This window comes from Chelonoidis abingdonii, chromosome 6, assembly GCF_003597395.2.
Source record: "Chelonoidis abingdonii isolate Lonesome George chromosome 6, CheloAbing_2.0, whole genome shotgun sequence".
Lineage (NCBI taxonomy): Eukaryota > Metazoa > Chordata > Testudines > Testudinidae > Chelonoidis > Chelonoidis abingdonii.
The window spans coordinates 88,287,298-88,309,618 of record NC_133774.1 but is presented as its reverse complement, the minus strand read 5'-3'; the positions used below and the strand labels follow the sequence as shown (position 1 = coordinate 88,309,618).

Genomic DNA, 22,321 nt, shown 5'->3' with positions numbered 1-22,321 from the left:
CAAAATATTTGTTTACATATTGGGCCATGCCTAGATTATCCTTAACCTCCACTCTATCCTCAGTGTTTAGCGGTCCCACTTCTTTCTTTGTTTTCTTCTTATTTACATGGCTATAGAACTTTTTACTATTGGTTTTAAATCCCTTTGCAAAGTTGAACTCTACATGGCTTTTAGCCTTTCTCACTTTATCCCTACATGTTCTGACCTCAGTAAGGTAGCTTTCCTTGCTTAGCTCTTTTCTCTTACAAAACTTTTTTCAATAGCGGGGGAGGGGTAGAGAGGATTATCTGGTTCTTAGTGTCAGAATCAAAAGTCTTTAGTACAAATTGTATACATGCAGAAAGACAAAAATCATGCACTGGTAGAAAGACTCTATAACAATTTGGCAATTTCCACCTCTAATTTTTATGACTATATACACCAAAATTGTCAAACTCATTTTAAGAGTGTGTGACAAATTCCATTCTTAGGATTATGTATTACCCCAACTCCAGAACAAATCCCCTCTCAATATCAATGGGAGGTTTGTACTGAGATAAAATGATCAGCAATGAAATAGTTAACATAGACTTTTGAAGTGGCGTCACTAGATTGTAAAATTAACATCCCCCTCGACACACACAACCACACACCCCCTCAGAAGGTGAATGGGGGAGGGGGAGATCACAACTCTAAAGACATTATTTCAAGATATCTGCAGACTCAGGCAGACGTATCTGTTTACACCCCCTTCATATTGGAAGTTCATCTTCATCATCATCAGAGCTACAAGCTCTGTCTGATATTGTATCAATTTTGGTTTTCATTAATTGCATTTTTAAGTAGTTCATGTACCTAAGGAGAATATTTTATATAAAATTAACAAATACAGTCATAAATATTTAATAACTCAACTGACATATTTTACCAGAGGCATATTTTTATAACTAAAACCCTCTTAATTAAGTAATTATACTCCTATGAGGGCTAAAAATATATGTAGCCTTTTTGTGCATCTGAGTCCTGATTGATTTGATGCACTGGTTCAGCAAGGACAAAATGCAAAATTGGTTAACTGGTTATCTAATATGAAACTGAAAAACTGCTCAATGGAAATTCAGAGTTTAGATAAATCTTCCCGCCTCCCATGCTCATCTCCCTGTCTGTCTAATGGGTCCACATAATCCAGCAGGCATCACTAAAAATCTAGTGGACTAGAATAATCTCCACTAAATGGTAACAAAATTGGGAGATCAAAAGGATCCTGAACATGCATATCTAGTATTATATAACATGAAGGTGGTTTAGGGAAATTTTGAATGATCATATTATTCTATGATGTAATTACGGTTAATAGTAGAAATAAATATTTTTACTGAAAAAATAAAGAAGAAGATGATCTTTCTGGTCAATATCATTAGTACACAGAATGACATTTAATAAGTAAAATATATTAAAGAACATCTCAAACATTACTATTGCAATATTTGATTATCTTTATCATATATCAGTCCAAATCCTGTTGAATTTACACACTTGAGAAGTTTCACTGAGCTATATCATTTCGTATATTTTTAAGACAGACTACCCACAGTTAATAATGAGATTATTAAAGTTGGGTGCAAATGGGAATTTCCATCACTTTGGATATTTTGATATTTGTTTTGTCTCAAATTCAGAAGAAAAGTTGAAATATTGAAAGTTTTTATGTAACAAAACATTAAAAAAAATTGAATTTGGAGATATAGAAACATTTCACTTCTAGTCAGTTTGATGTAAAGCTGCATCTACTTATAGTGCAGAGGTGCCTCATGCCCTCATTCTTCCCAGGGGGTCAGACGCCCTGATTGGACTACCCCTCCCGTGATGCAGCAGTGTCATGTGTTTCTCATGACGCACCATGCAACTCAGTCAGGGGAGACATGGAAGTGCATCATAGATGTACTCCAGTCAAAGAACCCAGCACACAGAAGAGAACGGAGGTATGCCGCACCCAAACTACAGCTCTTAGGGCATGGCGGCACTTTAGAATGATACAGTTTGAAGTGGAACTGACCACAAATGAAATGTTTTGGTTCATTTGAACAAACTGACATTTAAATTCAGGTCAAACTGAACCAAAATTAAGTATTTCTTTTTGCCTTTCTTTTTTGATGAAAAACAATTTGTTTTGGCAAAATCAAAAATTACCCAGCGAGCTCTAGAGATGATCTATGTAAAAAACAAAAGTAAAAGGTAGCCCAGTAACTTCACTGGGATTACTTATGTGTGAGGTAAGTGGAGTTTGGCCCTAAAAGGTTAAAGATTTTAACAATATTGAAAAAAATTAATGAAAAAAATAGTAAAAAGCTGATTGCAGAGGAGATGATTGATCTGCTCAATACTAAAAGTATTTAATTTATGAATGAATTCAAGACAACTACTCGAACTCCATTATAGCCCATACTGTCTTCATCCATCATTTATTCATTCATTTCAGGTGATTATTTTAAAATATTTATTTTTTGCAGGTCCAACATCAGTTTGAATGGGAAGTTGAAAGGAAGCAGCATCTGGCAGCCTTCCTCTGAGCTGTTACAACACTTGTAAAATTCAGCTATACCTGTCAGCTGAGCTGGAATGGCTGTTTTTCAATATGAGCCCATGAGCTCCTACAATCCACATGACAATTTACAGCACAACAGACCTATGAGGCCAAATTCTTCTCTCAGTTACATGGATACAGCCCCATTAATCTCAATACTGCAATGATAGCTTATCCAGTATAATTGAGAGCAATATTTAGGCAGTTATCTTCAGGAGACTCTGGCATGGAGTACTACAGAAAACTAAACAATGCTACGCAAGTGGTATCTACAGTACAATTGTAGAAAAATGTGTCTGACAACACAGAAATAACATGCGACTATGTCATGTACTAAAAAATGAACTGAACATACATCCTTAAAATAATCAGAGATGTAAATGAGGGCAGAATTTGTCCCTCAGTAACACAACTTTTTACTTCCTAGGCATTAAAAACAAAGCCTGAATAACTAGTTTTATATGGCAAATTTCAGAGGCAATGGTGACTGGTTGTTCCACACCTGTACTTGGGATCCTAGACTGACATAAGCAGATGCAGTAGTTCCCATTCCAGATCCTTGTCACTCGTCCCATTCACATCAACGGTTAGACCCAGAAGCAAGCCACCACTCCTCCTCCCTATGGAACACCCATTCATGTTTGTTCTGTCTCCTCCCTTTTCAAGGGAGGAAGGGGGTTAAAATAGTTTACATGGCCTTTTGTGAGGGAGAATTTCACCGTTTGGAAAGAGAGTCTTATCTCATTTGACTGGACAGAAAACAAGTCTCAGTATCAGAACCTGTGTGCTTCTACGGTTATTCATAGTCTTACCATGAGGGATATTTGTTATTATAAGAGATACAGCAATAAAAATAATGTACTATAATAATGGAGAGACTCAAGAAGGTAAGAATTAAAGAATGGCATATGGTATGATCTATTAGCGAGAGAGAGAGAGAGAGGGGCGGCTGATTGAATGCGCTAATGGTGCCATAAATATTAGTGGAAAAATCCATGCTTGGAGAAGGGCTATTTCAGGACTGAGATCTTGCACAAAACGCTGTAGTTTTGGCTGCCTGTAAACAAAATTATATTCTTCATTTTGCAGGGTCCTAAGATCCCTAGCTTTTGGAGAAAGGATTCGCAGAGCACCTGCCAGGAAAAAAATAAAAAAATGAAAAGTTGGCTCCCATGATATGGTAACTCTTCATCTCACAGTAGGACTTATGGCAGTCATGTGCTTAGTTTCTTTTGTGACACATTGAATGCATATCCATACAAATGTATTCTTCAGAGTTTATGAATTTTTCAAATAATAAATAAAAACACTGGAAAATGTGTTTTCAACAAAACACTCTAAAAACTGATAGCAGTCCAGTCAAATTCAATTCAAATGATAACTTTTTTAAAGGCAATTTTTTAAACTTTTAGGTTTTCTTCACTTTCTAGTGTCCTATCATCCTTCACTGGAGAAGTCTGCTGCTAGCAGTCACAGATGAACTACATGCCAGCCATTGTAGCATGTCTCATCATACCATCTCCTCCATACACTTATCAAGCTCAGTCTTGAATCCAGTTAGGATTTTTGTCCCCACTATTCCCCTTGGAAGGCAGCTCCAGAACTTCACTCCTCGGATGGTGAGAAATCTTTGTCTACTTTGAATCCTAAATTTGTTGATGACCAGTTTATATCCATTTGTTCTTGTATCAACATTGGCACTTAACTTAAATAACTCCTTCCCCTCCCTGGTGTTTATCCCTCTGATGTATTTAAAGAGAGCAATCATATCTCCCCTCAGCCAGCTTACGGCAAGACTAAACAAGCCAAGTTGTTTGAGTCTCCTCTCAAAGTAGTTTTCCATTCCTCAGATCATCCTAGTAGCCCTTGTATGCACCTGTTCCAGCTTGATTTAGTCTTTCTTAAACATCAGAGACCAAAATTGTACACAGTATTCCAGATGAAGTCTCATCAGTGCCTTGAATAATGGTAACAACTACACTTCTCTGTCTCTACTGAAAATACCTTTCCTGATGCATGCTAAGACTTCATTAGTCTTTTCCACAGCTGCATCACATTTGCAGTTCATAGTCTTCCTGTGATCAACCAATACCCCCAGCTCTTTCTCCTTCTCTGTCACTTCCAACTGATACATTCCCAGCTTATAGAAAAAATTATTGCTATTCCCTAAATACATGACTTTGCACTTTTCACTATTAAATTTCATCCCAGCACTATTAAATGACAGAATTTGTATTCTTGTTTAATGTAATTGTTAGCTAAAAGTTGCTAAAATTTAGACAACAACAGTACCCTAAAAATTGGGAATGAGCCAAAGTAATTCTCAAAAACCAGTCATTCCATTTAACTCAAGTTTATTCAAAATTATAGGCCATTACTGATACAATGATGGAAAATTTAATCTTTAAAAAAATTATATTGTGGAAAAATGCAAAATTTGATTGCTTCAACCTAAAGCAGTGATTTCCCAGGATTCCCAGCAAATAAATATACATGTATATGAATAACCTAACTACAGCTTGTTACTTTTTTACTTTTAGAGTTTGAAACCTGATAAGATTTCATATGGAAAATTACCTGTAATGATTTAGAGCTGAATTAGCTTAAGTGAACACTTTACACAGTACAGGACATAACAAAAAAGCAATCATGTTTCAGTCAAACTCTACTCTGGAACTCAGTGACAAGGGGAGTCTTGAACACTGCAGGGCTCTAAGTTGGTTTTGTGGGATAAGTGTCCTAGTTTTGATGTACTAGTTTTACTAAATTCAAAGCACCTATTGATTCACAGCAGTACTATTATGTTACTTTATCTCGATTTCACAAAGATGGATAAGAAATTTATATCAAAATCAAAGTGAATCAAGAGAGACCGCAATACGAAATAGAATTATTCTTCCAAAATACAATAAAAAGCATGTAATTCATTATACATCAAAGTACTTTCCAGAAACAATTGGAACATTTCAAAAGCAAACATTAAACATTTATAAAACCTCATCACTTATTTCATGAGGTAATTTAAAAAAGAATTCTGAGCACATACTGATTTTAAAAAACCCACTATTCACTGACCAGTTATTTTTAACATGAACATTGTGGTTATGTTTATTGATAAGACATTTCACTTATTGTAACAACAACCCCATTTCTCTTTAAAGTAAAAAAAAGTTTATTAAATATGGATTTTCTTTGCTTTCTTTCATATATAATTTTAGCCTTAAACTATAAAACTATGTTTTATACTCTCTCTCAAAATATTGTTTTAATAAAACCTGTATGATCTTGACATCTCAAAGAATCTGCAAAGTTGAAATAAACCACACATTGATAAAACTTATTTTAAAGGCATATTATAACACCTATAAAATCAACATGTGGCATTTGTCCTTAAAGGGGATAGACATAATTCAAGTATACTGTGCTTACATGGACCAGATCCTCCTCTGTACCTTTACAGGTAGAAAAGAACAATATGCATGGAAGTAAGTTTGCTTATAAACAACATATATAACTTTGTTTTGGTATCCATGTACAACATTGCATCAGGTATGCTGTATCAAAAGCTATACAGAAAAAATAGGAAAAACACTTAAAAGATTTTGCTATATTACTTACATATTGTCACAGTTATAATGCTACCTAGCCATGCAGTCCAACACAAATCATCATCATGCATCACTTCACGAAATAGTTTTAGAAAATTAATAGTGCCTTTGAGACATAATTTATTTTGCAATTTACTTGCACAGCAGAAGTAACCCTGCAGTGTTATAACTGTATTTTCATAAGAAGGATTGGACAGTGGGAGAAATTTGCCTGTGTAATTATGTAGCCAAACTCACTCAGCTCTAACACCCTTAGCCAAATTATCATCTCTCTTATCAATATGTCAATAAAATAATAACACTAGAGGGGAAAAATCTGTATGACTTTTCACTGCTTTGTATATGCAGGCTGTGAGCAGGAGTGATTAGTTGAGGATGGGGATGACAATCTTATTCCTCAGGATACTACTCAGGTTTGTAAGCTTTCATGAATGTTGTGTCCCCATCCTTTGTGGCTTTAGCTAATGTAATATTAATTCATTGACCATGCCCCAGTCTTCCTCAGTCCCACACCCAAAAAATCACCATGCACTGATGTAGATGGGATCACCTGCTGAATGCAATTCCAGTCTACATTGTTTCCTTAGATCTCCCTACATGCACATACTCAATTTGGAACGTCAACTCTGCTTTCTGCTATTGATTCTACTTTATACTAACTATGTGGTTAACTCACTCAAAAAGAATTCTAGTAGACAAGAGAAGTACAGCTTTCCATTACAGAAGATATGATAGGGACAAATCAGCTGAAGTATTTATACAAAACTACACCGCTACCTCGATATAACATCATCCGATATAACATGGTAAAGCAGTGCTCCGGGGGGGCCAGGGCTGCGCACTCCGGTGGATCAAAACAAGTTCAATACAACACAGTTTCACCTATAACACGGTAAGATTTTTTGGCTCCCAAGGACAGCATTATATCAAGGTAGAGGTATATATTTCATTTCTGTTTCAACAAATTATCCAGTGTTAAAGCAAGGCTCAATAGTCTTTAATTCCTGGGATCATCACTTTTGCCATTTCTGAAGACATACTATATTGGTTACCCACCCATCCACCTGTCAAAGTGAAATTCAATAAGAGATCACATATTTTTGATATCAAGTCAGCAACCTCATTTTTCAGCTCCTTCAGGACCATTGCAGGGAAACAACAATTTGTTTTAGTGATTTGTTGCACGGGATACTGTCAGATATAGGAGTGTCAAAAGGAACAAAGGACAATTTAAATAGCAACATGTCACCCAAATCAATGGTTCCAAGGAGTAATCTTTTATGCAGTACATACAATAGGGCTATAATCTGGCTGCAAATGCCCAGCAAAGAATTCTTTTGTTTGCTCAAGTGTGCTTCAGAGTAGGCAGCTGTCTTGGTGGAGGGAAGGGATATGGAACCTACCCTACTGGCACAACTTGGAGCAGCCCAGAAGTTGCTCCAAATTGTATTGTACCAGGCCAGGCCAGAGAATAAAGCAGCTGCAATGAGCCTTTTGATATCTCTCACTGACTCCTGCACAAAACATAGCTTTGGCACAGGGTAGAATATAGCCCATAGCCCTCATCACTGCCATATCAGTTTCTGCAATGTTTTTGGTAAGTATATGGTATAACCAGTGAGGAACAGGTAGAGTATGATCATTACTAGAGCCCTACCTTTGGTTCATTTTGGTTAATTTCACAGTCATAGGATTTTAAAAATCATAAATTTCATGATTTCAGCTATTTAAATCTGAAATTTCATGGTGTTGTTATTGTAGAGGTTCTGACCAATAAGGAGTTGTGAGGAGGTTGCATGGATATTAGTGGTGGTTGTGATAGGAGGGAATTGCAGTACTGCTACCCTTACTTCTGCACTGCTGCTGGCAGCGGCACTGCCTTCAGAATTGTGTAGCTGGAGAGCAGCAGCTGCTGGCTGGGAGCCCAACTCTGACGGAAGAACCACCACCAGCCGCAGAACAAAGGATGGCATGGTACGGTATTGCCACACATAGTTCTGTGCTGCTGCTTGGGCATCACCTTCAGAGCTGGGCACCCAGCCAGAAGCCACCGCTCTCCAGCCACCCAGCTCCGAAGGCAGTGCAGAAGTAAGGGTGGCAATACCACAAACCCCAAAAATAACCTTCCAAGCTCCCTGCAATTTTCTTTTGGGTCAGGACCTCCAGTATGAAAAATGCAGGTCTCCCCATGAAATCTGTAGTACAGGGTAAAAGCATACAAAAGACCAGATTTCACATGGAGGTGGGGGAGGGAGAACAGATTTTGTGATCTGTAATATGTTTTTTGTGGCTGTGAATTTGATAGGGCCCTAATCATGACTAATCATGAACAGCAGGAATATAAACCAACATATCTGTTGGTATACAATACTAGAAGCAAAAAGCTGTACTGGAAAACCAGGTGGTTGCCTCTCAGTTGCTCAGTAACTTATGATCCCATGAATCATAATTCTAGCCTTGTTCAACTGTAGTTCTTTCCATAGCTTTGCTGGTGCCACACTACGCCTGTAAGCAACAGTTTTTAAACACAAATCTAGCAGTGCCAGTGTGCTTTATAACATGCTTCATTCATAAAACCATGCAGAGTGATCAGGAAGCTTTTCCACGTGGGCACCTGCTGGACAGTGTAAATGAAATTCACCAATCAACTTAAAAGGCATGCTAGTCCCACTAGAACTGTTAAAAATAAAAGACACCTTCCTAAACTGTTTGTCATGCCTGGACATACTCTGCTGAAATGAATTCACATTTTCAGAAGCTGAAACTCCTGAGTTATGAAGAGGAATGGCTGTGTTCAATAGTACCAAATTAGGGTAGCAAGGAGTGAGCAGATCTGCCATTAAGATGAGAAGTAAGCATTTTTTAAAAGCTAATAAAAATTGTATCTAATTATGTTGTTTGCCAGTGTAGAAGTAGGTAAAACAGCTGTGATTGTTCTCAAAATGTAAAAAATCTGCTTATATCTCTGTATATTACTGATCCTTCTTAGGATACCCCAGTTGTACATTTCATTATTGTGGATAAAGAACAGAAAGCTGTTGATTTGGGGAACTGCCAAGCAAAGCTTACAGTATTTGTAGACAACTTCTTTGCTCATCTCTAAACAGTTTACTAAAAACAGCAATGTCTCTTATCAACTTAGGCATAGTCAAAATGGAGGAAACTTACGCTGTATGATCCACACTAGAGATCTCATCTGATCCTCATCTGATTTATCCTACATTCAATCATTGTGCACAAGTTCCACGTGCATACTGAGCATGGAATAGAAATCTGCATTATAGATAGCGGAACTGCAGTGTGGATCTGAGAACATGAATATAGTGGAAAATCTAGGAGTTTTGTTTTTGAACAAGGCTACATGCTGATTACTCACAAACATACTTCAGACCAATTTTTCAAATTCTGGCTTCTAATTTAGCATGCAAAACCATCTGCGGTTCACTATAGTTTGCATGTGCAGTCCTGCCAACCCCCAGGTGTTCAAAACATTATGAGGCCAGTTTTAAAATCAGATTTTTTTTAATCCAATGAACTGAGTTCTTTTTATTTGCCCCCTTGTTACTGAGCCTTTAGGGTGCATTGATTTCATGTGTTCTGGCTTTCCTCCACAACCATGTGGGCTAGAAGCTTACTTTTTTAAAATGAAACCTGAGATTCTCAAGCAATTGTTTGAAAACCAGGACTTGAAGGAAAACACCAAATCATCATAAGACTCATGATAAAATCATTAGATTTGGCAACACTGCAGCTGCAAATGACATTTACATGTACAAACACCCTTTGCATTTTAGTCTATTTACCTGTATAAAAGATGGTGCCTGCAAAACAGGCCATCAGGTTGAAGTCACTTTTAAATATTGGCTCTTAATATATTTTAAGTTAACCATTGGTCACTTAAAATTTGTCAGCACTCATATTTTAATACATTCAAATAATCATGGAAATCCCAAGTGAATAACTACTATGGCAGGCTCTTTCTACTAGTATTCAGTACAATGGGTGGAAAACTCCAGATTTCTTAGGATCAAAACCACCACACAGAGCACAATAGCCAAGGCAGTTCATCAGCATCCAAACCACATGTCAGAGCCACAGACCATTCTAACCATTGGAGAACATGCCAGGAAAACATTGCTGCTACAGGAAAATCACAAAGTCTGGCATTTGGGCTTGTGATTTAGATCACAGGAGTAGGGGGAAAGGTTATAAAATATATTGCCTAAGTAACTCAGAGCGGTGGTTCTTCAAAACTTGCTTTTGATTAATCATGTACATTTTTTCCTTAGTCTCCTAAGACATTCTGCACTTGATTAAAAAAACCCAACCCCCTACACTTTTCTAAGCAGCAAAACCAATACCAAAACCACTCTACTGAGACAAAAATGTTAACACATTATTTGAAATGAATTATCTGTATATTTAAATGTTATTTCTAAGCAAACACATTGATCTAAGTTTGATCAAGTCTAATGCTGCTACACACATTTCATATTTGCATCCAAAGCTCTAAAGAGAACATTTTATATTAAGAGCTAAAATATTCTTAAAAGTTAATATATTAACATTAAGAAATCACCAACCTTGTGTACGGGAGACAAAATTAGAACTGAAATAATTATCATCCATAAGGGAGGCCTGACTAATGTCTGGGTTTCCCCTCATTTAGATTTCCCCCCCTCTTGAATATTTAAATAAGTGGGAACACTTTACTTAATGCTACATTTTCAATATTGAGCTACTGAGGGCTATAATGAACTCTTCCAAAATCTGCTAGAAGTATTCCTGCATGGTCAATTGGGCAGAGAAAGACCACATGGTAACCATCTCTTACATGGCACATTAAGTGACTGCTACTTTCTGATTAATTATACGCTCAATCACATAGGACAAGGAATTCCGTCTGAATGAGTTACTGAAAGGAAAGAAAAATTCTCAGGAACTTTCTTAAAGTGATTGAAGTGGATTCAAAAAGGCCTCCTTACGCATATTAGCATTTCAGTAGGTGGGTGTCTATCCTTAAAGGAGGCTCCAAAACAGTAACTTTTGTATGTCGCTTCTCTTTTTAAGATACACCACATAACAGTAAAGAACATATGTACTCAGTGATGAGAAGGGCACTTTTTACAGGGGGGGTTTCACCTCAGTGGTTGACAACTGATGAATGAAGGTACCATGTAATGAGATAAATTGTAAAAGAGAAGGTTAACATCTTTGTGGGATTGTCGTAAACACACAAGAGCTGTTGAGGGGGAGCGCGGTCTTGATAGAGTTGGCACTGGTTCCAAAACCTAAGAAATTGACTGGAGGTTCCCAACTGACGACAGGGATTCAGACACAAGGTGTACATCCAGAATACATACCTACCTCCCCAAAAGCCACTGACAATGCCTAAACTCTGAGAAGCCCCAACAAACTAAGGACATGTGGGATTCAGCCAGTGCTTAATTTGTGCCAGGGCTTGCTACGGCTGAGCCCTGGCTCCTCTACCCTTGGCAGTTCATAGCCCCGGCACCTCTTGGCTTGCCGCATCAATTATGAATGTAAAAAAATTGGATGAGCTTCAGCACCTCTTTCATTACAAATTAAGCACTGGATGCAGCAGTTGGATCCCCACAGCAGTCTGACAGATGTCTGACCCGGAGGAGCTCAATCAGATCTGTGACAGATGGTTCCTAGTATAATGGTCAAAGACAGATGAGAAGAAAACTGAATATAAGAGGATATCTCAAATATTTTGCAATATGACAGGGCATAATCTGGGCACTGTGCAAAAACTGTACAATTCGCAGCTCAGCAGTTAATTAAATTCAGAACAGCAACAAATATTATTATTAAACACCAAGGAGTGAAACAGTGGGCATTCTGGTGATGAAGAATATGCTGGGGAAGTAGAATCAGGAAGCTTTTTTGGTGTATCCCACCATCATCTTTGAATCATACATGGACACAGAAAAACATTATTTTATCATCTTCTTCATCCCCCCAGCATTCAAACTACTAGTGCTTGCATTATGTTCCTTATATCCCACAGGTCCTCTTTCATAACTGATATCAACACTACCTGATCTGATCTGCTGGCTGTAGAAGAGGGTGAATGGATCTGTAGGCTTGCCTTTGTCTTCTCCCATTTCCATTCAGGGCTGCTCATGGCCTCAAGTATTGTTCTAGCAGCTGGCATCACCAAGGCAGAGGGTCACCCACTCCCTGATGCTAGTAGCTGGAAGGGGCAGCGATGTAGGAGCCACTATGAATCCTCTAGGGGCCAGATCTGCTAGCTATCAAGTTTGCTTTGTGCCAGGGACATGGTGCAAAGCATCTTTACCCAACTTCAGATTTGGGATCTCAACATTTATTTCTATCATTCTGATAAACAATACATTATAGTTTTCTAAGTGCAGACACAAGAGACCATAACATGTCTGTTAAGGACACACAAAAAGCACAGATGTAAAAAAGTCTTAAATCTCTCATTTTTTAAAAATAATCTATTGGTTAATTGTTTCCTGGAATATCTGTGACACCATGATACGAATAGCTCTAAAGGAATCATTCCAGTCTTTCATATAAATAACACAGATATTCAGCATTCCCTAAATATACTGAGTCATTATACTGATCTGCCATTCTAACAATATACTCATAATAGATCACTGATAGATCTTTTAATCATACTTTTCTATTCATAACGCTCAAACAGGCACTGATGAACATTGAAGCTTAGTATAGTAGATGCAACTCAACATACATTTTCAGCACCTGGGGGAATATCTTAGAAATGCATCCACTGAAATAATTTCATTCTCTCACCAAATATACTACACACAAACATATACATTCCACTATAGATGAATATTAAATCAGGAAATTCTAAATGAAGGTTTTCCAATCTGTGTTTAGGTATACTATTGTAGATCTCTGCAGAGTATTATCACCGTGGTAGAATACCTCACTTCCAAGAAATGTAAAAAAAACCTAAAGCAGACTCTCAAACAGAATCTGTAACATAAGGTAGAATTGGAAACTGGGAGAGAAAAAAGCACAGTTCAATCCCAGACAGTACTGACTCTGCAGAGAGTAATACACAGGAGACTAAAACAGACACACTTTCTACTACAATTTCTAAAGGATGAGAGTGCAAGAAATATTTTCTCCAGTTATTAGATATAATATAAGACTTTACCTAAAATATGAACAGTACCTAACTCTGGGAGAAAGGAGAGACACAGCAGAGATGGCATCACTCTACATAGCAGCTTGTCACCAGATCAGGAATGAACAGCACTAACAAATGGGCACATGGAGTAAAAACCTATGGCATGAAGCCCTCTTCTGGGCAGACTGTAGCTAGTTTGAACAGATACATGAGGTGTCTGACTCATTTGCATATGTTTACCTTCTCATTCCAATAAAACATTTTTAATGTAATTGAGTTGTCTTTAGCTCAGCCCATTGTGCCTATATTATGTAGAATCCTGTCCTTCCAACATATATGACTTCACTTTCAATTTCCTTCTGTTCTCTTTAGTGAACATCACTGTACAATAAAGATCTGAGTTTGAAATCCCATATATGATAAAGTGAAAAACCTTAAGGAATAAATATGGGGCGTACACACACACACACACTGTTTATATTAGAGAAGGCAAGGTCAAAGAAATGCTTGGAGTGCAAAATGGTGAGGTTGTGACAGTCCTTAGATCCTGTGAGAGGTCATTCCACAGTCTTGGGCTGGCCCCTCGAGTGTCATTAAAAGTCGGTGGGATTGGGCTCCTTAGTGTCTACGTCACTTTTGAAAATGGGGCTCTGAGTCTGAGTCTTGGGCTCAGCACCACTTAGGGGACTTTTAAAAATTCTACCTGTCATCTCATAGAGCCACTGGCAGCTTTTTTGTTTCCACATATCTCAAGAGAGTGATTTCATAAGCAAGAGAACAAGCTAAAATTATTCCAAGAGTTTCCTCCCCTCCCCCAGTTTCTCTTTAATCAGTTTAGGTAAGTGGGTAATTCATATCAGCGACCTAGCTCTGTATCTGAATCCTCTGAAAAAGGCAGGAAGAAGAGGCATTTACCCATCACACTTTCATATAGACAGGTGGTGAACAGCTCAGTTACATCCAAAGGGTCTTGCATATCATTGCTTGCTAGTATGTTTGAAGGCTCTTATTCAATATTTACTTAAGCAAAAATCCTGTTGATCTCCATGAGAGTTGTGCTCGAGTAAGGACTTCAGGATCCAGTGCACAGCTTTTCACTTTTTAACAACATTTCTTAGTTACTGAAATGTGTGAATGTTTCTTTAAAGAAAACAAATCAGTACCTCTTGGCATGATTACAAAATGCTTGCCAATTGGACATTTTGATTTCCTCTGTACAGTAGCTAGGAATCCCTCCACTGATCAGTGAAAGGAGTTATAGTGAGACATATGGTTTACTGGCTTACAGAATATCAGGTCTTTCCAGAGTGTATAAAGATCCATAATGGCACTGAGAAGCTTTTCTGCTTTATCATTGTGACATAGAAGGGAATGTGAAGACTGTAGTATACTAATGACCATTCACACCCCTTTTTACACAACTTGCTTTCAGCTATAAAGAAAACCATCAGCACAAAGACAACATTAAATTCTAGCAGGCTTTGGGTTTAATCGTGCCTTTAAATCACAGCCTATAATAGGGAGTGGGCAGAAAGGCAGCAGCCTAGTATGAATTCCAGAAGGAACTGTGCATCAGAAATTGTGGTCCCACTGAAACCAATGAGTTTGCCATTGATTTCAATGGAGCCAGGATTTCACCCAGTGTTCCACTGTTCCCACTCAGTGGCTCTGACAACTATGCCATTACCCACACCCTGCTTTGTTCCCTCTGGGACGTCTAGGGCCAGCATCTGCAGTAGCTTGAGTAGTCCTTGCACTCAGAAGCGGTCAGGGTGTGCATCTGTGTCCAAATACAGCACAGGGGAACACGTAGGATAGAAGACTATTTTTGGTGTCCTTCAGCTCATATGCACCCACACTTGTTTACAAGCTGATCAATATGACATGGCTTCAATAACTGGCCTTTCTATGCCACGAATTTATATTGTGACACTTTGTGTCTACACAGAAATCAATAGAGGCCACCACATACCTTAAAAATAAGGCATACTAGATAATTAGTGATGCACAGAGAGAAACTGGAAAGATTACAACCTATGCTTTTAATACTTCTATTTAATTAGTTTTAAAGGAAAATTTCTGGCAGTGTAACAAAAATCTTTTCATATTAATATTATCTTATAATAAATATAATTAGTTTTACTTCAATATATGCTACTGTGAAAAGAACATGTGGAGTTGTTGAGTTTTGTGTCTCCTACAGTAATTACAGATAACAGATGCTGATCACATTTAATCAAACCACAGGAGACTGACACATACACATTATATTGCAGGTGAGTTAACTCAGATGTGTTAGGCTCCCAACATGGAATGCAATGTATCTACGCCATTATGTTTATCAATGTGAAATATCATCTTGAGATCTTTTTGTTGCCCAAAGCGTTGTCCTACAGACTTGTTCGCATATTAAAAGTTTCCATGCAATCTGCTAGTTTGGTGTTTTGTTCAGTTACTTAGCATCTGAATAACACCATAAATCTCTTATTGCATAAGCCAGAATGTGTTGTGAGATTTCACAGATTTCTCCTAAAAACTGTATTTTTGCAATAACATTGAACAGGTAAAGCAGTTAAATTCAGCCACAGCCAATGGAGCAAAGTTGAGTACATTTCAACAGTTTCATACAACAGGTGATTTTTTTTAACATTATTGAATAATATCCTCGTGGATAAAGGACTTGTGCTGAAATAGTTTTTTCCCTATAAAATTATACTTTAAAAATCTTCTCTCTTTAAATCTTTTCTCGTTGGTATTTTACTGTGGAATAATTCAAACGTCTAAAAGTTCAAGATATAATTTACTGGTTAGCTGCATAGAGAATGGTATTTAGTAATCGGAATAAATTCAAATATTCCAACATGCTGTTTCTAATCTAATTTTCCCTCAGGATCCCACATGTAAATATACTAATTGCACAAAGACTCTTATAGAAACAAACAGGCACTTTACCAGTTAGGAACAAGCAATATCTTATTACTTGATAGTGTTCAAGAATAAGATATACTTAATAAAAAAGTAATTAGACCCGTTACCCAGCTAGATAGATTTCCTACTACATTGTTTTTCTTTCCGTTGTGATTTAAAACCTTAGAGGTAGTTTTCAGCACTGGTCTATTAAATAGGTATGGCATTTAAACAATAATTTTCTAGTTACTAATTTAAAACTATTTAAAATGTCAAAAGTTTCCAGGCTTCAATCACTTTCCAAATTATTGCATTGAAAATACTCATTAACTGGAACATAAATGGAATCATTTTTTATCTGCCAGTTCACACTACTCTCTGCTCATTGTAAGCAGAGTAGTAGTTTCTAATGAACCATGAAGAGAATTCACTCTGAAAAACAAACAGGGTTTGGAGCCCAATCCTGTTCTTATTGCCATAAATGTATGGAGTCAATATGATCGAGATAAGGCCACTGTGTGTCTTTCTAAAACATATTAGAGACACAAGGTGGATAAGGTAATATCTTTTATTGAGGCAACTTCTGTTGATGAGAGAGACGAGCTTTCAAGCTACACAGAAGAACTCTCTGTGACTTGAAAGCTTGTCTCTCTCACTAAACAGAAGTAAAAGATAATTACCTTACCCACCTTGTGTATCTAATATCCTGGGACCGACACAGCTACAACTACTCTGCATACAATATATTAGACCTCAGGAGTTCTATTTGTGTGCGTGTCCATATGTGCACGCGCACCCCGCATACTATAAATCCTCCCTGTCCAAAATTTACCATTAGCTTATTTAGGTTATGCCCCAAGTGCACTACTTACATAAAAATTCTCCCTCCTAATACCTGACTTATGGAGGCGCTCTTACTGGATCCATAGTTATGATTACTTTAAGATACGCAGTTAATTTATGATTCTTTCTCTCCCCATCCACCCATCTGGATGGGAAAGAAAATTCATAAATGGATAAATTCATAAACTGAAAGAGAAAAAAAGTATAATACTTGAGAGTTTGGAAGCTGTGATATTATTAATATTTGCACAAGTTAGCAGTGAACTCAGGACTCCTGACAGGCAAAGAGAAAAACTACTTTAAAAGGAACATATACAATAGTCCCTAATGTGTGACACCAATTGATAGTATACATTATATAAAATCTACTGTATTCTACTTAGACAGTTAATTTCATTTTATTTTTAGATTTTTTTTCTTTTGCTTTTCAAATCCACTGAATATTCAACTATGAAAGACTCAATATCATTAAGGTACTACTCTAATAGTAAAAGAAAGCTTCTGTACTGCAGCGGTAACAAGAAGTTCCAAAACGAAGACCAGTTGACTGACTTACATAAAGTATGGTCGTTATCATATGACAATGCATTTTTGAGTTCAGGGGTATACCTAGACTGAAAATAAAAAACTTTTGTAAATATGGAAGACTTTGGAAGCAGAAGTACATCCTTTCTGTCTTCACCTATATACAGAAAAGAGATTTTATGTGAGAATTCTTTAATTTGTTGGCAGTATTTCCATTTATTCCCCAAGTCATCCTTAATAGTTTTGGTCACAGTTGAGCTGAAATGTGTGTGTGAGATTTAATTATGTTTCATGCAACACTTCATTTTCAGAGAGTTTCAATGGAAGTACTGTACCTATCAGAGTTTCATGACCAAGTTTCAGGTAAGCATCCAGAAGCTAATTTACCAGCTGACTAATTTACGGATGTGGAGCCAGCTTTAAATAAAATAAAAATGTTTGCTCGCCCCACGAACAAAACTTTACAGGAGTACTTGCCTTGATCCTTACTTTAAAATTCCTATATGACTTTTCATGGTTTCTGATTTATGGCTGTATAGGTCAATTCCCTTTCAAATGCTTTAGGAGTTTTAATTCTTTGGGAAAAGCTAACTACTTTCTAAACCTTTACCTGAAGCAACATTGGTACAGAACTTAAAATGTATGAATTCCCAATGATAACCATTATCTTACTGTGCTAAGCTGTTTAGTGTGTCATTCTTCAGAAAAGGACATATACCCAGAAAAATGCCATGTTTCAATTTCAAAATGATAGGTTTTTTCAATTTCAAATATGGCGTACTTTAAAACGTCCTTACTCAGTGAAGGAATATCTCAGAACAATATGGATAGAAGAAAAACTTCAGAACAATTCAGTTTGTGTCAAAAAGGGGAATTCACAATCTAGACCATAATCAAACTCAGAAAAAGTTGCTACTAGAACAAGCAATTCAGATTTGTGAATGTACATTTTGTGGTGAACTCCAGATCTCCTTACTCAGGTGTTTTTCTATTCATTTCAATAGAAGTTGAGTAAGGATGAAGTAAAAACTGAAGTATGAGCTTCACTATATGGCATTAAAGTAACACCAGAAAGATGGGGGGGGGGGCAGAAAAGAACAGTAGATTTAATAGAAGAATGAAAATGTCATCCCATTTTCTCTAAGAATAACTGTTTATCATATAAAAACAAAGAAAATTCAAACTAAGAATCTGATTTTGTGATAGCTGTTTATTCTGAGTTATTTGAATTCATTAATTCAGACAGGAGAGTCATGTTCTGAAAGGGATTTCAGTAAGTGAAGTACCGGTATGTTAAAGGGAGAGTAGAATTACTGCTGCATAGCTTTGCAGTAATTGGGGGATGGGATACAACACTCCTGGGACCAGGGCCGGCTCTAGCAATTTCGCCGCCCCAAGCACGGTGGCATGCCACAGGGGCCGCTCTGCAGCTCGCCGGTCCCGCGGCTCCGGTGGACCTCCCACAGGCGTGCCTGCAGATGCTCCATCGGAGCCGCGGGACCAGTGGACCCTCCGCAGGCATGCCTGTGGGAGCTCCACCGGAGCCGCCTGCCGCCCTCCTGGCAACCGGCACAGCGCCCCCTGCGGCGTGCCGCCCCAATCATGCGCTTGGCGCGCTGTGGCCTGGAGCCAGCCCTGCCTGGGACATTTGAAAAATAAACAACTTGCACTTATGGGATACTTTTTTGTTAAATATATAGTCTGCCACATCAGATGTAAAATGCCCTTTTAAAAATGATTATTCATGTGAAATAAGTGACTTTTCAGGATTATGTTTTGTGTTCTTGTGTGAAATGAGGGAGAGGTACAACCTAGTGGAGACAAAAAAATTCAAATTTTATTCCTGGCTCTGACACTGGTTTTCTCTATGGATTTAAGCTAGTTATTTATCTTCTCCAAGCATCAGTTTCACCATCTGTAAAACGGGGAGTAAACTTATTTCCTTACTTCAAAGGGGTGTTTTGACTACTAACCTACCAATATAGGCAAATCACTTTCAATAGGAAAAAATAAAAGTGCATTAACATAGCCATTCATTTACCAACATAAACTTAGCTTGACTTCTCTCTGAGAAGTATTGGAGAAAAGGCAATAAATGTGGTTCACACCTGATTTATTTTATCCTTCATAATTCTATACTGGGAAAAATTTGATTCCCCCCCACGCCCCAAGCCTCGTTTCTTAAATTCTAAGAGTGACCTCTAGTGCTTTACTGTTTTGTTGCATTTTGGAAGTTCTATTGTGCAATAGTTTTAATATGCCTTTCTGATCTGATCTAGTCTTGTGCATACTGCCAAATGCTATTAATGTGGGATTCAATTATCGTGGTCTTGTGAAAATGGTTGTATTCATAAAGTATACAATGCAGAATGAAGAGAATTAACGCTGAGGTTGGATTGCAGTAGAGTGTTTTACCAAAGGAGCTTATTATTCATGTTTAGGGCTACTCTATACACTTGAGTATCAAATGAGATATTACTGAATGACAGTACAAGATCATTTTGGTGCTGCAGTGTGATTATCAGGCTCATGAGAGCATGTTTAGTTTACAAGCTGTTCACAGGAAAACTCTTCAGTACACATACCTCACAGCACTTCTAAATTCTTTGTCATGTCTTAAATGTTTGCACAGAGCTGTTCCCTGCTACAGTGCTGTAAAGTTATTCCTAAACATTCCCAGTAGCACTAACATTCACATTCTTAAAATACAGTCACTATTTCAGCCTACCCCATTCATATGCTGCACAGCCAGCCTCTTAACTGGATTAAAAACCAAAAATGAAACACGTCGCTCATTTTAAGCATCTGACATTTAGGCAAATATTCTGCAGATAAGAATATAAGAATGGCCCTATTGGGTCAGACCAAAGGTCCATCTAGCCCAGTATCCTGCCTTCCGACAGTAGCCAGTGCCAGATGCCCCAGAGAGAGTGAACAGAACAGGTAATCAGCAAAAGATCTATCCCCTGTCGCTCATTCCCAGCTTCTGGCAAGCAGATGTATCCAAAATAAAAATAATTATGGTCCACGGACTTCAAAGTACAACCAAAGGAACTCCAAACATTTACTGTACTGGTAAAATGCTTAAAAGTTAGTGTCTGATGCATTTGTTTAGGGTGAAAGTGGTCAGACTTGATTCAACATTGAAACTAAAGATCCCAGTGTTAAGTCACATATACATCAGATGTGTCTTCTAGAGGACAGGTTCTCTTATACGTTGTGATCACTGTCTCTATTTTGCAATATCATCCTATTGGCTAACTATGGCTTACTTATTTAAAAAAAAAGAAAAAAAAACTTTCTGCTGCTACTGATGGTGCCCTCTTCCTTAGTCATACATGAACACTATTCTCTAAGCAATCAGCACACATCTTGTCCTCAACATTTTTTCTTTGTTACATTTGCTTTGCTTATGAACCATACACTAATCTGCATCAGATTTATTTGAGTGCCAGCTTGTTTCAGGAGATGCAGATACCAGCCTTCCAAATTATAAATTGCTAAAAGCCAAGCTGATGCAGCATACAGTAGAAATCTTCCAGTAATTTCAATGTGAGACACAATGCCTTGTAAAATGCAGCACGTCTCAACAGGAAACAAAAATTAAAATGGGGATGGAACTGGCAATTCCTTGGTAAAATATTAATTTCAGATTATACTGGAACTTGAACTTCTCAATAGAAATCTGTATATAGATTCGTATAAAAATGTATAGGACAGATTTTAGAACTTAAAAAAATGACATTTCTCAGCCAAGGAAACATTTTCAGCCAAGCTATTTGCTGTCATGTTTTCAGAAGCATTAAGCATTTATTTCAAGAACAAGATTTATTCCAAAGACAAATAAAATAGCCCAGAAGTTTTCAAAACAGTCTGGTCTGAGTTTTAAATCATTTGCAATACTTACATTTATTTCCTGCCACTATTGTGTTCCAGTTATGAACAGGTAGCAGAAACAGCATCTTGAAGAAGATTTCAGTAACAGAATCCATGTTCACATTTATTGAGGCACCCAAAAGAACTAGAGTATTAGGAAACAGCTGCTCTGCACTTCAGTCCTATTCTTGCTTCCTCTTCTCTCTGTCTTCCTTCTTTCAGTGCTTCTCAGTAGTCAGACTCCTCAGTGAAATGCGCTCTGCAACTGCTCACACATGCATACACACCTCCAAATCTGCTTTTTTTTTCCCCTCCCCTAACAGCAGCAATCCCTTAAGAGCAGCAGCAAGAATCTCTCCTCCAATTTCACAGAATCACTCAAGGCTAAACTGCAAGACTACCCTGTACAGCTTGCTTACAGAAGCTACACATTCACATGTGTCCTGGACACCCCTTGTGGTGATACATAGGAAATGTGAGTCTCTGATGAAAGCCAGACAATATGAATATATTGCACATGTGCACCGAGACACTTTGCTGGGTTCTCACTGTGCCCCATTCTTTATAGTGATTTTTAAGTATGTGGAGAGTATGTATTTGTTGTACATCCTGCTTTTCCTCTTCCTTCATACATAGTATCTAAAAAGAACTTTCAGTTGCTAAAGCATTTAGAAGTACTGGTTTTGGAGAGAATATATTATGTTTCTCAAGCATTTGTGGTAGGAACTTTAAGAGTAGAGACAAAAGTGCATTTCACCTTTGCTTGTAAAGTAAATGTAGGAACTAATAACCGAGTCTCCATGAGAAAAGAATGCCTCAAAAATGCATTATGGATACTACTTT

The 22,321-nt window shown here is 37.5% G+C and overlaps 1 protein-coding gene across 1 annotated transcript in view; it reads right to left on the bottom strand.

Moving 5' to 3' along the window:
- CNTNAP4 (contactin associated protein family member 4) overlaps positions 1 to 21,867 on the bottom strand; it is a 291,312-nt gene extending 269,445 nt beyond the window's left edge. Inside the window, exon 1 of the mRNA XM_075067493.1 lies at positions 21,510 to 21,867. Coding sequence (XP_074923594.1) covers positions 21,510 to 21,594 — 85 coding nt within the window. The 5' untranslated portion in view covers positions 21,595 to 21,867. The remainder of the gene's footprint in view (positions 1 to 21,509) is intronic.
- Positions 21,868 to 22,321: the final 454 nt, after the last annotated feature.